Source organism: Phragmites australis, chromosome 13 (genome assembly GCF_958298935.1).
Source record: "Phragmites australis chromosome 13, lpPhrAust1.1, whole genome shotgun sequence".
Lineage (NCBI taxonomy): Eukaryota > Viridiplantae > Streptophyta > Magnoliopsida > Poales > Poaceae > Phragmites > Phragmites australis.
The window spans coordinates 10319080-10332785 of record NC_084933.1 but is presented as its reverse complement, the minus strand read 5'-3'; the positions used below and the strand labels follow the sequence as shown (position 1 = coordinate 10332785).

General features: G+C 41.0%; 1 protein-coding gene across 1 annotated transcript; it reads right to left on the bottom strand.

Annotated features, from left to right (window-relative positions):
• Nucleotides 1–2603: 2603 nt before the first annotated feature.
• LOC133887867 (pathogenesis-related protein PRMS-like) lies at nt 2604–3146 on the bottom strand. The gene has a single exon (XM_062327861.1). It carries the CDS (start codon nt 3144–3146, stop codon nt 2604–2606), a length of 543 nt encoding a protein of 180 aa, XP_062183845.1.
• Nucleotides 3147–13706: the final 10560 nt, after the last annotated feature.

The following is a 13706-nucleotide window of genomic DNA, read 5'->3' as shown; positions in this document are numbered from 1 at the left end:
CGCTACACTTACATTAATAAGAAGTGCATTTAGAGACATTTGACCATTTCAAATAAGTGCAAAAGTAATTATCAACAAAACTAGCCACACAAATACATGGACCATTGGACCATTTTACTAGTTTAACAGTAAAAGTAAGAGGTGACAAGCAAGGCCATTGAGTCATCCTGAAGGGATATGAATCATACTCCACCTTACCATCTTCATGGCCTACAGGGATGGCAACGGATTGAGTTAGGTCTAGGTGGAGCAAAACCATACTCGACCAGAAAACCGTAAGTCTTAACATGACCCGAACCCAAAATGATAAACGGGTGAAAACTGGCACCCGAACACGCACCCACCAGGTGCCTGGCAGGTTTTGATCTGGCGCTCGCATGGATTGACCGGTGTGAGGTGACGTGACGTCGGCATGAGGAGATGACGATGTTGATGCGAGGCGAGGTGACGGTGACGCAAGGCGGCGATGGCATGGGCACGTAGCAGTGGCGGCGCGAGGCAAGGCATCGACAACGTTGATGCTAGGCTACGGCGACACGAGGAGATGGTACCGGCGACATGAGGCGGCGGTGGCGTGGGCACTTGGCGGTGGCTGATGAGGCGAGGAGGCAAACAAGGGTTAGGATGTGTGTTGTCATTGTGTGGTCGACTAGGCTACAATCTAGTGTTTCGGTGACTTGATGGGCACTCGTGTGTAAAAATTGAAACTCGAACCTAACCCAACCCAATGGACCTATTGGCGGAACATAGAACCTAAACCTAAATCCATCAAGCGTAGGACCTACGGGTACACGAACCTAAGTGTCCAATGCTATCCTTAGTGGCCTCTACTACTAAATAGAATTTAGGAACCTCATTATCAAAATATGGAGCTATCTGAGCCCGTGAAGCAATCGTACCTCTACATTGCAATTTGGTGCCCAACACGAAATTATTGGCAGAACTGGAACTCCATTCAGTCACAAAAGTGAAATTTTTGACATCGTTACCATCCACAAAACGTACGTTGGATCATCATTTTCTATTTAGACATTTCTAAAGTATACCAAAAGCTATAATATTATATCACAGACAAATGTACTCATATCATTTGAAATGTTCGATCTCAATACGTAGAGGGGTATTGATAGTCAAAGTTAGATATTTTGATTACAAGCAACCTAGAACATCACTTATTTGGAATTGGACGGAGTTAAAAAAAAAAATGAGAGAACAAATAAAAGAAATACAACGATCACATTGTTGTAAAGGGGGAAACACACGAGGCTTGCAATGCAACATTCAAGACCATCCATATTTAATGAAGACTAAATATAACCTCAAATTTTCTGGTGTATATGAATATCAGCACAGCTGTAAATTTTCTTTAGTCTGGACACATATAAATATCATTTAGTTTCTATTGATTTGGTACGAGCTGTCTACCATAAATTGATTCCATAAACGATGAAAATTACCTTCACTACAAAATAAATGCATATATGCATTTCTCAGCATTCTATGGCATTTGTAACAATTATTTTATGTCAACTTTTTGCCACAAAAAATGTTTGTTCCAGTTTTGATCGCGATGATTGCTCTAGAATTTTTTAGCATTTACTTCGGACGTTAATAATTTTGATCTCGGTCCACCTTGTGGTCTTGCCAAATAATATGCGCGATTCCTTGTGGACTTTTTTTATCCAAACATAATCTCAGATTTTTGGATCCAAATACACACATCCAAATAAGCCATTAAAATAGGTTTATAGACATTTTGGCACGCTCCACATTCACTCGATTGACGCCCTATTTTGTGTTGAGACCCACAGAGATGCCGCCGAAGGTGCTGGCGAAGGGCAAAAACTGCACAATGGTGGTCTTGTCGCCGGGCGAGAAGTGCGCGGCGCCCAGTCCTGTGAGGAGGAATGCCACAGGGTTTTCCGCAGGCATGGCAAGTGCGTTGACACGGGATGTGGTTGCCTAGTGCCACCCCTGAGAAGAAAGGGACTTAGCAAGATGAGATCAAATGATGGGTGCATCGTTCTTCACAGATAGTCAAGCAATGAAAGCAGAAGTAAACGGTGTAGCAGCAACGACTGTTTCTGTAATGTGTCTACCCTTCCCATTGTCATGTCTGAATTTATTTTCTACATATGTGAAGGTCTTTCTGAATTTTTTGCAAATTGAAATGTGAAAGCTCATCTGTTTCTTGAACACCCACAAACTTCTTATAGCAAATGGTAAAAGATAATTTCAACATAATTTAATCATAGGTTTATGGAACCCTCTGCTAGTAATTTAATCATAATTCCAGCCTTCCCAGACTGTTTCAAGAATGTAACTACCTGTCCAAATCCATGAAACATCGTTGGAGTAACATTGGAATTTAGAAGTGTTGTCCCCAAAACAAAATGCAGTATTTCTAAGAATTGAGTCGTTGTTGACCCTTTTGGACATGAACAAGCATCGATCAACAGAAGGTCCTCTAACCATTCATCTCATGTAGAACATCATATCATGGCCTCAAAGTTCACAATTCGATGGAGATCTTGGGTACTACATATTTTGTTAAACGGCACGCGTCGTTTCCTCGCGCATGTATGGACTATATATATATGGAATCAGTAAGGCCGCTTGCTCTTGACGTTCCCGGGAGGGTAGTACTCGCAGACGGCCACGGTGTCGACGCTGTTCCGGCAGACACGGCGGCTGCACCCGAGCTGCGTCGTGGCGCGCCACACCACCTGCGTGTATCCCCCGCAGTTCCGCCCATCGGGCGCCGCGCACGCGCCGGTGCCGCGGTCGTACCAGTGCCCCTCGCCCACCCACGACTCCACGGCCTCGGCAGTGGGCTGGCGCCCCGTGCCCTTGAAGAGGTTCAGGCCGTAGACGCCGTCGGTGCCCCACGCAACGAGCGGGTGCGCGTTGCAGCGGGTCCGGAGCTCCTTGGCATACCGCATGGCGTCCAGCTGCAGTGTCGCGTTCCAGGCAAGCGGTGGCACGCCTGCCGCGGCGCGCGCCTCGTTGTGCGCCTGCAGGAACTGCTGGCGGGTGCTGACAACCTTGGGTGGCCCGGCGGCGGGGGCGCTGTCGCCTGGTGCTGCTGCGGCGGTGGCGGAGGTCAGCGCGAGCGAAAAGATGGCGAGGTAGGAGAAGGGGGACATGTCTGGTTGCTGTATATTTGCGTATGGTTTGATGGAGTTCGTAGAGAAGGCATTGTGGTTTTGTAGGATGATTCGTTTGGGTCTATTGAGCGTTTAATCGTCTTGCACTCCTTTATTTGCATCCATGCGTTTGGAGAGACATAAGTTACATTGTGGAGTGAATTGCATCTTGATCTAGACATCATCAATATATTGTGGTTATCTAAGTGAATTTACATTTTACGGGGACTCCTTACTTTCAGTCGTCCCGTTAGAAACACCTTCCTAACGGGTGTTTTTGCCGTCCACTCTTGCAGTCCTCCTGCCACCGCGCTCAGTCTTTTTCTGTTCCTCTCCCACTTTCAACTATTGAAAGTGAAACAACAAGTTTTCATCTGATTTCGTTGGTCTTCCATCTCTTGATGATTCAATAAACAAAGGCAGCTAAGAGCATGTACAATAGGGTGATGCTTAGAGATGTTTATGAAAAAAAATCGGGGTTTTTTCTCAACTGCAGTAGCACAGGTGCTTTGGTAGAGGATAATATGCTTATTTAAGATTCGTTGCTTATATTAGTGCTAATAACCATATTTAAACACATATAGTCATTGTTTGCATTGAAAATTATATTTTTTATCTAAGTATTTAATATTCTCTTTCCTTAAGTAACTAGCTATAAGCACCTAGCATTTGTTCATGCCCTAATTGTGTTATTTGTTATCTCTTGTAACTCGATCTGGTCCGTATCTTAATGGGCTAATAAAACAGTCCCCGTGTGTCATCATATATATATATATATATATAATCTAAATTTCAAGCCTGCATGCCCTTATCGTGTAGCATGCAGGTTCAGATCGGTTATCCGTTCTGCATTTGCAGGTTCACATGGCAGCGCAGCGAAGCAGCAGTGAAGCAACATGCTATGGCAAAAGAAAACCACGGCGGGGGCAACATGATAGACGGAGAAATACTTTTTGCACCGCTTTTGGTCTCTCTCAGCTGCTCCCTGTAGACCAGACCCAGGTGTCAGCAAAGTTATCCTTGCGGAACGGACGATGCGATGAGTGGCTTTTCTTGGAGGCCTTTTCAAACATTGGGAACCACACCTGTTTATTTTGTTGCCCACGTCTCTTTCCCCAGGTTCGTTGTCTATCTCTCTCAGATGTGATTTTTCTCTCCAAATCCGTCTCACCTATGGTTTCCGATTCATGCTTGATCCGATGTAAATCGGTAGCGTGGGGGGAGAAGGGTGCATAGAAGGTGAGTTTCTTCACCATAGTGTATGTTTTTGCATTCCAATTTTGTTCCCCACTCGTGAATTGATTTGTTTTTATTTCGGATTCATTCCCCTCTCCAAGTTTGATTTGGGAGTTATAGCGTGTGGCAATGTGGCTTATGTTCCCCTCTCTAAAATTGTCTCAGGTTTGAATCATTTTGGTGTTTTTAAACACAGCAGAGCATGAAGCTAGGGGTTGATGTTCAGGCACTAAGGTGAGCGAATGTTTTTGCCCTAGTTTTTTTGGGTGTGTTTCTCTAATCGCGAGCATTGATTTTTGGGGCAGTAATTGGGTGGATCCACCTATTTCCCCGTTTGTTTTTGTAGTTCCTTCTATTGGAGTTGGGATCCGAGGAGTACTTGCTGTGGAGAGGAAGAACTTGATGGAGGTTGGGGGGTGACGACGAAGGTGAGTTTCGCATATGACTATGACATTTTTCAGTCTGCAAAGGGGGTAATTTTGGGATGATTAGCTTTTTTTTCAGTAGGTTTTGAGTTTGTTCGTAATGTATCAGCGGTATCCTTAGTAGCATATCCATACCCTAGTTTGTGTCTTTGATATCCACCTCTTATTAGCATATCCTTAATAGCATATTGTTCTTTTTGTGCAAATTTGCAGTGGGTCAGATGATTTTTTTTATGCCCAATGGTATGCTATATATCATATTCATATCATATGATTTGTCACTGATGTAGGAGGCTGAGTTGCGTATTATGGGGTTGTCAGGACTCTGGTTGTGTATTAGCATGTTGCGCTAGTGTCTGATGTAGTAGACAGTAACATACATAGGGCATAGGCTGTGTGTGTGAAATAAGGTTGAAAGGACAATGATGTCGCCTAGAGGGGGGGTGAATAGGCGTTTTTACAAAAATTCAACCTTTTCTACCGTTGGCCTAAACTTGCAGCGGAATATAAACTAACGAGTTTTTCACAAGAGAAAAACCTAAATATGCTAGGCTCAACTAGTGCACAATCACCCTAAATAAGTGTGGAAATTACAATCCTAAGGTGACAAAAATTACTCAATTCTAGCAAGAGATATACAATAAAACTTAAATTGAAAAAGGCTGAAAATACTGTTCATATGCCTGAAATTACTGTTCACCGGAGACTTCGGTGTAGTCCGGATACTCCGGTGTGTACAGGTCCGGAAACTCCGGTAAAGGCCGGATTCTCCGGGTTCTGTACAGAACAGAGCCCGAAACTGAATGAAATAAATGAGTAGAGAGTTCTAGCTCAAACCAAGTGATGTCGTGTGTTCCCGGAGATGATTCCAAGTAGATTCACGAAGAACCTACACTCAAATACACACTAACAAGTAGATCGAGCAATATGCACAAAGATTTGAGTAAGAACATAAAAGTAAGGAAACAAGAGAGGAGACGCAAAGAATTGTTTCCCGAAGTTCGGATTCACCACCGTGAATCCTACGTCTCCGTTGAGGAAGCTCCAACGAGCCGGGTCTCTTTCAACCGCTTTCCTCTCCAAGCTCGGTCACACTTGAGCTCGGTTTCCACTAACTTGATCTCTTTCCTTCCGGAGGCGAGATCGACCTTCACAAACTTTCCGCGGCTCACCCCAAGCACGGGAGCTCACCGGCGACACTTAGCCGGCTAGGAGGCTTCACCTCCAAGAGTAACAAACGCTTCGAGAACTTCTTGTCAAGAACTCAAGTGCTCGAGATTGGATTTTAGCTCACTTGCACTCAATCTTCCAATCTCTCAACCCACCTCACTTTTCTTCTCAAATCACACATTAGAATGGAGTGGAAGAGGTTCTTTTGGCTCTAGAAATGTGTTCTTTTCGTGCCCTTGCAGCCGCCCCAAAGGATGGGGTGAGTGGGGTATAAATAGCCCACTCCAAACAACTAGCCGTTACTGTTTTTGGCAGAACTGACCAGAGTATCCGGTGAACACCGGAGTATCCGGCCCTAAATCCAAATACGGCGTCAGAACGGTCACAGAATGTGTCAGAACTAGCCGTTAAGCTCTTTTCTGGACTTTTACCGGAGTATCCGGCTTACACCGGAGTCTCCGGTCGGCACTTAACCCAGAAAACAGCCCCGGAGACTTCCCGGAGTCTCCGGCCACTCTAGGTACCGGAGTATCCGGACTTCACCGGAGTCTCCGGCCTTTCCAGGTACCGGAGAATCCGGTCTTCACCGGAGTCTCCGAGTACAGCACAGCTGACCTCCGAAAAACGGCGATAACTTTTGATCCCGGAGTCCGATTTCGACGATTTTGGACTCTATGGAAAGCTTATTCAGAGGGCTACACATCCCAACTGAATTCATGACCTAAAACACATAGGATCAAATTAGGAACACTCCAAAACCCATTTTGAACAGTTCCGCACTTTCCGCTCCGGACTCTTAACAACAAACTCTCACTTTGGGTTTGGTTGGGAACTCTTGAGCACTGAGATGCAACAATTAGCTCACGTTGCATCCCTCTTAATAGTGCGGCATACCTATACTCAAATTCAAAGATAAAACACGTTTGAACCACTTTGAGCATTTGAAAACTTTCAAGTACCGCTTCTTTTTCTTTCAAACCTTGAGGGTTACCAACTTCCATATATTCTTCACTCCATCTCTTCTTGATTCTTCATATGATTGATGTGAATCATCCATAGCTTCCCATAGCCTCGCACGGTCCATCGGCGCAAAGCCTTCACTCGCTCTTCACCACCGCCTTGGTCCTTCGGTGCCAAGCCATTTGCTTGCCCTTCACCACGGATGGTCCATCGCAGCCGAGTCTTGCTTGCCCTTCACCGTCTTGCCATAGAAAACCACTTTGTATTCGACATCTTCAATGAATTCACTTTTTCATATATGGAGTCCACTCTTGTTCTTCACTCTTGGCATATATGATTTCAATTCAACTTATGCCTTTTTATGGATCCTAACCCCAACTCACTCTCAAGCACAAAGTACATGGGTTAGTCCATAAAACCTAAATGACAACATTTATACCTTAAGTTACTTGATCTCCACAAGTAACTTATTAGCCTTCATGCATATTGTCAATCTTCATATAGAACCTAACCCCACTCATTCTTAAACACATAGCACACGGGTTAGTCCATAAAACTCTATTGACAAGTCATACCTTTAGTTACTTGATCTCCACAAGTAACTTAGCCTTCAAGCTTGTTGCTAATCTTATTGAGCTTATTCTTCTTCTCATGACCATCACTAAAAGCTCATTTACTTTTGATGCAATTCTTTGAACTCATGGCATTTCTCAAAGAATCCATGCTTCATCATTTATGCATCTCCTATGGAATAACCTAATAGCAATTCTCAATATGATTGTTAGTCCATAGGCATTGTCATCACTCAAGCTTCTTCTTCTTTTTATGAGCATCACTAAGAGCTCATTTATCTAGATGCATATTTTCAATCTTCCCATTCACCTAGAGGTCATGCATGTCTCTCATCCATGCATCACCTATGGAACAATCTACTAACAAACTTAACACCATTGTTAGTCCATAGGTATTGTCATTAATTACCAAAACCACACATAGGGGCTAGATGTACTTTCAAAGGTCAATTGTGAGCTTCTACACTTTGTTCTGTGGGAATGGGATGAATGATGAGCTGATTGTCCTTTTTTCTGAGGGGTGATGATTGTGCCAAGTGTTAAGCATGTCTGGGAAGGGCTTTTTTTTGTTTGATCACTACTTGCTCTGAATTCTATAATGTTCATTTGCACAATATGTAACCTGTTAGAGACTAAAATTGTCTTCTCTCGACCTTTCTTGTTCTATTGGCATTGGAATCAAACAGTGTGTTGATGTGTTATCCTAAGCAATCATTGATGGCCATCTGAAAATTATTAACAATTTCATTTTTTTTTTGTTTGTTGAGTTTGTTGATTAATGAATAATTTTTTTACTTACATTTGGCAGCAGTGAACTCCTTTCATGTATAAAACCTTTTTTTCTCTTTTTCATTCTTTCTTTTTGTGTTTTTGAAGTACTTTGATCCATATCTATTTTTTCTATACATGTTTGCAAGTATGTTTAGCAAACAAAAATAACTTCTTCAAAATTTCCACTAAACTTCCCAAATTAACCTTTTTAGACTTCCACGCTCTTTTGACATATGAGATATGTCATATGCAAAATCTACAAATTGTGAAAGAAGAAATTTACACTTATTGACTTTGTTATGTTGTGAATAAAATGTTTTGCTTTGGTGTTGCTTGTTGTTAGTATATCACAACATTCTAGAACACAACATAGTGATAGGCTGGTCCAATCATTCTTGATGCAAGGTTTATGTTCACATTTTTTGTGCATATATATATATATACAAGGTTTTAAGGTCCACAAACATTGAATGAGTTTTTTTCCTCTTCCATTCTTTTTTAGGTAAAAAAAATGGCTATGGACGAAATACATATGACAAGGCATGTTATGTACCAGTTGGGTATCAATTACGAGCCACAAGCATGCCTTGCTCGTGCCATGGCTACAAATATCCGACGCAGTAGTTTGTTCAGTACTTGTTTTGTAGCTAGCAATGTCCCTGGACACAATCTATTCATAGTTGCTATTAATATGAGTGGATTTACATTCGTTCAATGTTTGAGCGGGGCTGATGTAGGCTTCCCCATAACACGAGCTACATGTGGGGTGTTGAAGTCATCTCCTTCTAGCATGTGTATATGCTAGCTTATGGCCAGTGAACCTTCTCGCAGAAGTTGGCATACCTCGGATGATATAATAGACTATATAGAGTAAAATAATATTATGTAATGTACGGGGAATGTTGATTATAAATTTCCATACTTTTTTTTTCTATATGTCATATATGTATTATCGTCGTCTGGTTAAAACCTTTTTTTTTATTTCTTGGTCCTCACACATATATATAATCCATGTGTTCTTCTCATCCCCTCCATGATGCTATGTTTTATCATTATTTTTTAATTCTTGCTGCGAAGATATTTTGTTTATGTAAAGCATTTTTAATGCTTTTAATGTGTAGGCAAATTGCTTATGTATGATAAGCAAATTATGTTTTATGTATTAGCACATTTGTGTAAACATATAAGTAACATTCCACACACATCCTGATCTTCATGTGTAATTATTTATCGTTTTTTTCAATTTACTAGCTCCTTTGATCTCTCTGTGTCAATCTTTTTGGTATACTTTTCATAGGTAATAGCAAGGCAAAAAACAAAAGATTATATGGCATCTACATCACGTAGCAAGCATCATCGGCAATGTGAGGTATGTATAACAAAAGTTATTTTTTTTTTGCTTTAGTTCAGTATTCGGTCTAAATCATGTCCTATTTGACTGCTATAACTAATGATCTTTAAGGGAGTATAGCATTGCTATGTTAATTGACAGTCTTATCTATAGTTTTCCAATTGTCATATCAAGGTCATCAAATGTATACTACGTAGGCATATTGATGATACCATGTAGGAAATTTAGTAATATTATGTACTTAAGTTTTTCACTCCCTACTCAGGGTGCCAAGAATAGAGCTTCACTATTAACATTGGTTAAGTTGTACAATTGCATGTCGCCTGCACAGCTCGATATGATAACAAAAGTTAGGTTTGGAGGATTGCTCAGTATAGGGACAAGTACACTACCATATGACCTTACCAAGTAGTTGATAAGAAATTTCAATGCTGAATCCAATGAACTTGTGATCCCAGGGAGGGGGAGGATCAGTGTCACAGCTGAATCAATTCATAGGATTCTTGGCTTGCCAAAGAATGGATACAAGGTGTTGTATGACTTTAATGTAAAAGCCATCAACTTCATACAGGAGAAATATGATACTGAAAATGCACCCAAAGATTGGCTCAATAATTAAGAGATTGAAAGTCAAAAAGGATACTAATAAAGATTACTCAAGGACATGACTTGTGTTGATTGTTTCATCATTTCTTTGCCGAACTACCTTCCTTGGCATTAGTCCAAAATGTTAACCTGCATTGCTCGACTTATCTAACGTTAAGAAGATGAATTGGTGTAAGTTTGTGTTAGATTCATTGAGGCAATATGCATATCAAATGCAAAAAAGGAATTATGTCAAGGGTTGCTTATTCTTCTGTGTGGTAAGATTGTCCTCCATTTCTCTTTTTTTTTTCATCTTGAGCTCTGCCAAGATGAATCTACTATCAGTTTGTGATGTTTTCTTCTTTTTATGCATAGCTGTTGTATCTAGATTCTTTGGATGTCGACAGAGTTGAAATTCCTGATTTCATTCCAAGAATTGGGGCTTGGAAAAGAACATACATTTATAAGATCATCAAGCTTGATAAAACAGAAATTGGTCATTTGAAAGCTTAAGAGCGCGTGAACTTTATTCTCAAACCTTTTTTTCCAGTTCAGATTAATATGTACAAGTTTTGTAGCCTAGAAGAGGGTTCATGCAAATCTTACATTTTCATGTTGTTTTGTCTCCATTTTTCAGCTTAGAAGATCATGTCAGCCAATTGTCTAGGAGTCATTGCTAGGACATATGGATGACATTGAAAGTTTTGTTTCATCTAACGTCACTCCAGGTTTAACATCTTAGGCCTATCCAATATTTTTGCTATGCACTTTTAATTGAAAACATTTCAATGTCTTCTCAAGCACTTTAATATCATATTAGTAATCACAAGCATTTCAATATGAATTCTCATGCACTTCCACAAAATTATATCAATGACTCTAAGCACTTCTTTTTATATGACTTTAATGTAGAAAAAGAGGAAGCTCTCTGAAGTTATCAGCAAAGTATGTATTTACATCACATAAATAATGAACATTTTTTTAGGAGAGGTATCTGAAATTATGGGGGGACACCAATCTCTTATGTATCATGATGGACCAAGGCAAAGAAAATCTAAGCGGGGAAGGATCAGGCAAAAGGATGAAAACGATCGTGAAGATGAAGAAGATGAGTTTGACTATGAGGATGAAGAAGAAGATGAGGATGAAGAGGAAACACCTTTATGACGCCAGTGAAGATGAGGATGCAGAGGAGCACGGTTCAGGAAGTGAAAAATGAAGTATGTGCAGGTGATGAGGAGTAGGACTTAGGCAAAGATAATGATGGGATGAGCGAGAAGGAGTCTAATAATGAGTCTGATGCACATCAAAAGAGCAAGATCCAAGAGGTCATCATGAGGAAGAACAAGAACAACTTGGTAATAATGCAGCCATTGATGCAGATAGCCACAAGTTTCCAAGCCAACTGCCACAACACATCGTTGTATAGATTGAGAAAGACATGGAGGAAAAGGAAACACCTTTGGTTAGGCGATCAAGGAAGGACAAAGGCGTGAAGCACGAATAATGTGACATAGATAGCGAGTAGAAAACATCTGAAACTACTGCTATTCATGTGGAATAAAGACTAGGAGAATTGGCCAACAACAAAGTCATAGACTTGATGGGGGCAACTAAATCGAGTGGTTCCTGAAGGCTGTCCCCAGGTGGGAGACCCGGGTTCGATCCCCGACTCCCACCCCCGGAGGCGCCCCTCAGTCCCTTTGTGGCTGGGGGGGTGTGGGCCTCCCCTTTGGAAAAAAAAGTCATAGACTTACCAGAGCCTCTAGAAGTGGTGCACCATGGAACAACTAGCAAAACTAAGAAGAGAGGTGCTCAGCAAGACAATTGTAGTGAGAAGCGCATGAGGAAAGTAAAAAGGGAGAGGTTAAGGCTACCTGTCCCATCAAATTTTAATAAGAAGGAAAACTCCATTTTAGAGACGAGCAAATCAATGGATGATGTCCTAGAGATAAAAGATGTTACACCACATATTACCAGAAACAGTTCTTGAGATTTCCCAGTGCCAGAATGTAACATCATGAAGTTTGTCGATAATAACTCTGATGGGAATGAGGACAAACAAAAAGATTTAGAGCAAACAAAGGGTGATGTGAAGCAAACTGAAGAAGGGTTAAGAAATGTCACTCTAGATGATACAACAGTCAAGAAAAACACGTCACCACAATTAGAATGCACTAACATATTGATAAAGGAGGATTCAGATAGCTCATTTGCAAACATACCTGAAGAGATGCTACAGAAAATGGTTATATTCTTTCTTAATTTTCTCATTCTTTTTTTCTCACACTGTTTTTGAGGGTCATAAGATTTGTGACATTTTTGAGACACATTACCTTTTTGTGTTTTTAGGTAATGTTTCTTGTACTTCAAACATGGGAGGTCGAGGGTCTACATGAAAAAGTTGGGCACTACTTTCTGTTGGCCTTGAATTTATAGGAACGACAATTTGAGGTACTTGACTCAGTGAGGTCTCTAGTTTTCCTAAAGTCCTAAATTCATTTTATTCATTATTATCACTCCTGAAGTCATTCTGTTAATTCTCAATAAGGTCTTAACTTGTATCATTGTGTTTGAGGTCCTTGACTCAATGAGGTCTCTAGCTGATGACAAGCTGAGAAGCTGCTGCAGAACTATGATATCTGCAATCAAGCATCTATGGATTACATATTATCTAGAATCAAAGAAGAAAATAGATAACTATGATATAATAGATATCGAGGTCCCATTGCAGAACAATATGTAAGTTATCAAATTGCCCCCCTCCCCCCCCACACACAACAAATATCATGTGTTTTTTCTGCAGCTTGTTTTATTTTCATGTGGCAATGCGTAGATATCCCTTTTTCCAAGATATGATTGCGGGTTTCACATGCTTATTGACGATGATTAGTGGGAAACTACCATATCTGGATACCCCAGGGTTGTTCGTCTTTCTTGGGGCATATCTTTATCTCCGGGAAGGGGATCTTTGAATGAATGGAAACTGCCCATATGTACCCAAAATATCTCGTAAATAGGGAAGTTTATCTATAAGAACAGGAAGGAAGACTCCAGAGGACGTACGACACCCCTCTATACATACGGAGTCTGGAGACCCTGCGGAGGACAGATGATTACAAGTCATTAGAAGCCATTACTATCTACAGAAGCTCTGCATCCACCAAGCCTTTTGCAGCTAGATCTTCTTCGACTACACACAAAGAAGATGCCTGACTAGGTTAGATCTATCTAGGGTAGCCCCCCTTCTTTAATAGTCTCAGAGATCAATACAAAGACAAATAAGATGTAAGGTTATTATCCTAAGGGAGGCCTAAATATGTATAAAAACCCCTCTGTGTGTTTCTTTGATTCATCTATTCGAAGCATCCCCATCTTTTTTACAAGTTCATAAGATCGACTGTTCACCAATCGTCAAAACTTATGCATTGTGAAGACTGGGATGTTCGTAGGCTACCCACATTCAAGGAAAACGATATGGCAAACATAT

Coding starts and splice junctions, on each gene's coding strand:
- LOC133887867 (XM_062327861.1), bottom strand. CDS start 3,146: ATGTCCCCCTTCTCCTACCTCGCCATCTTTTCGCTCGCGCTGACCTCC.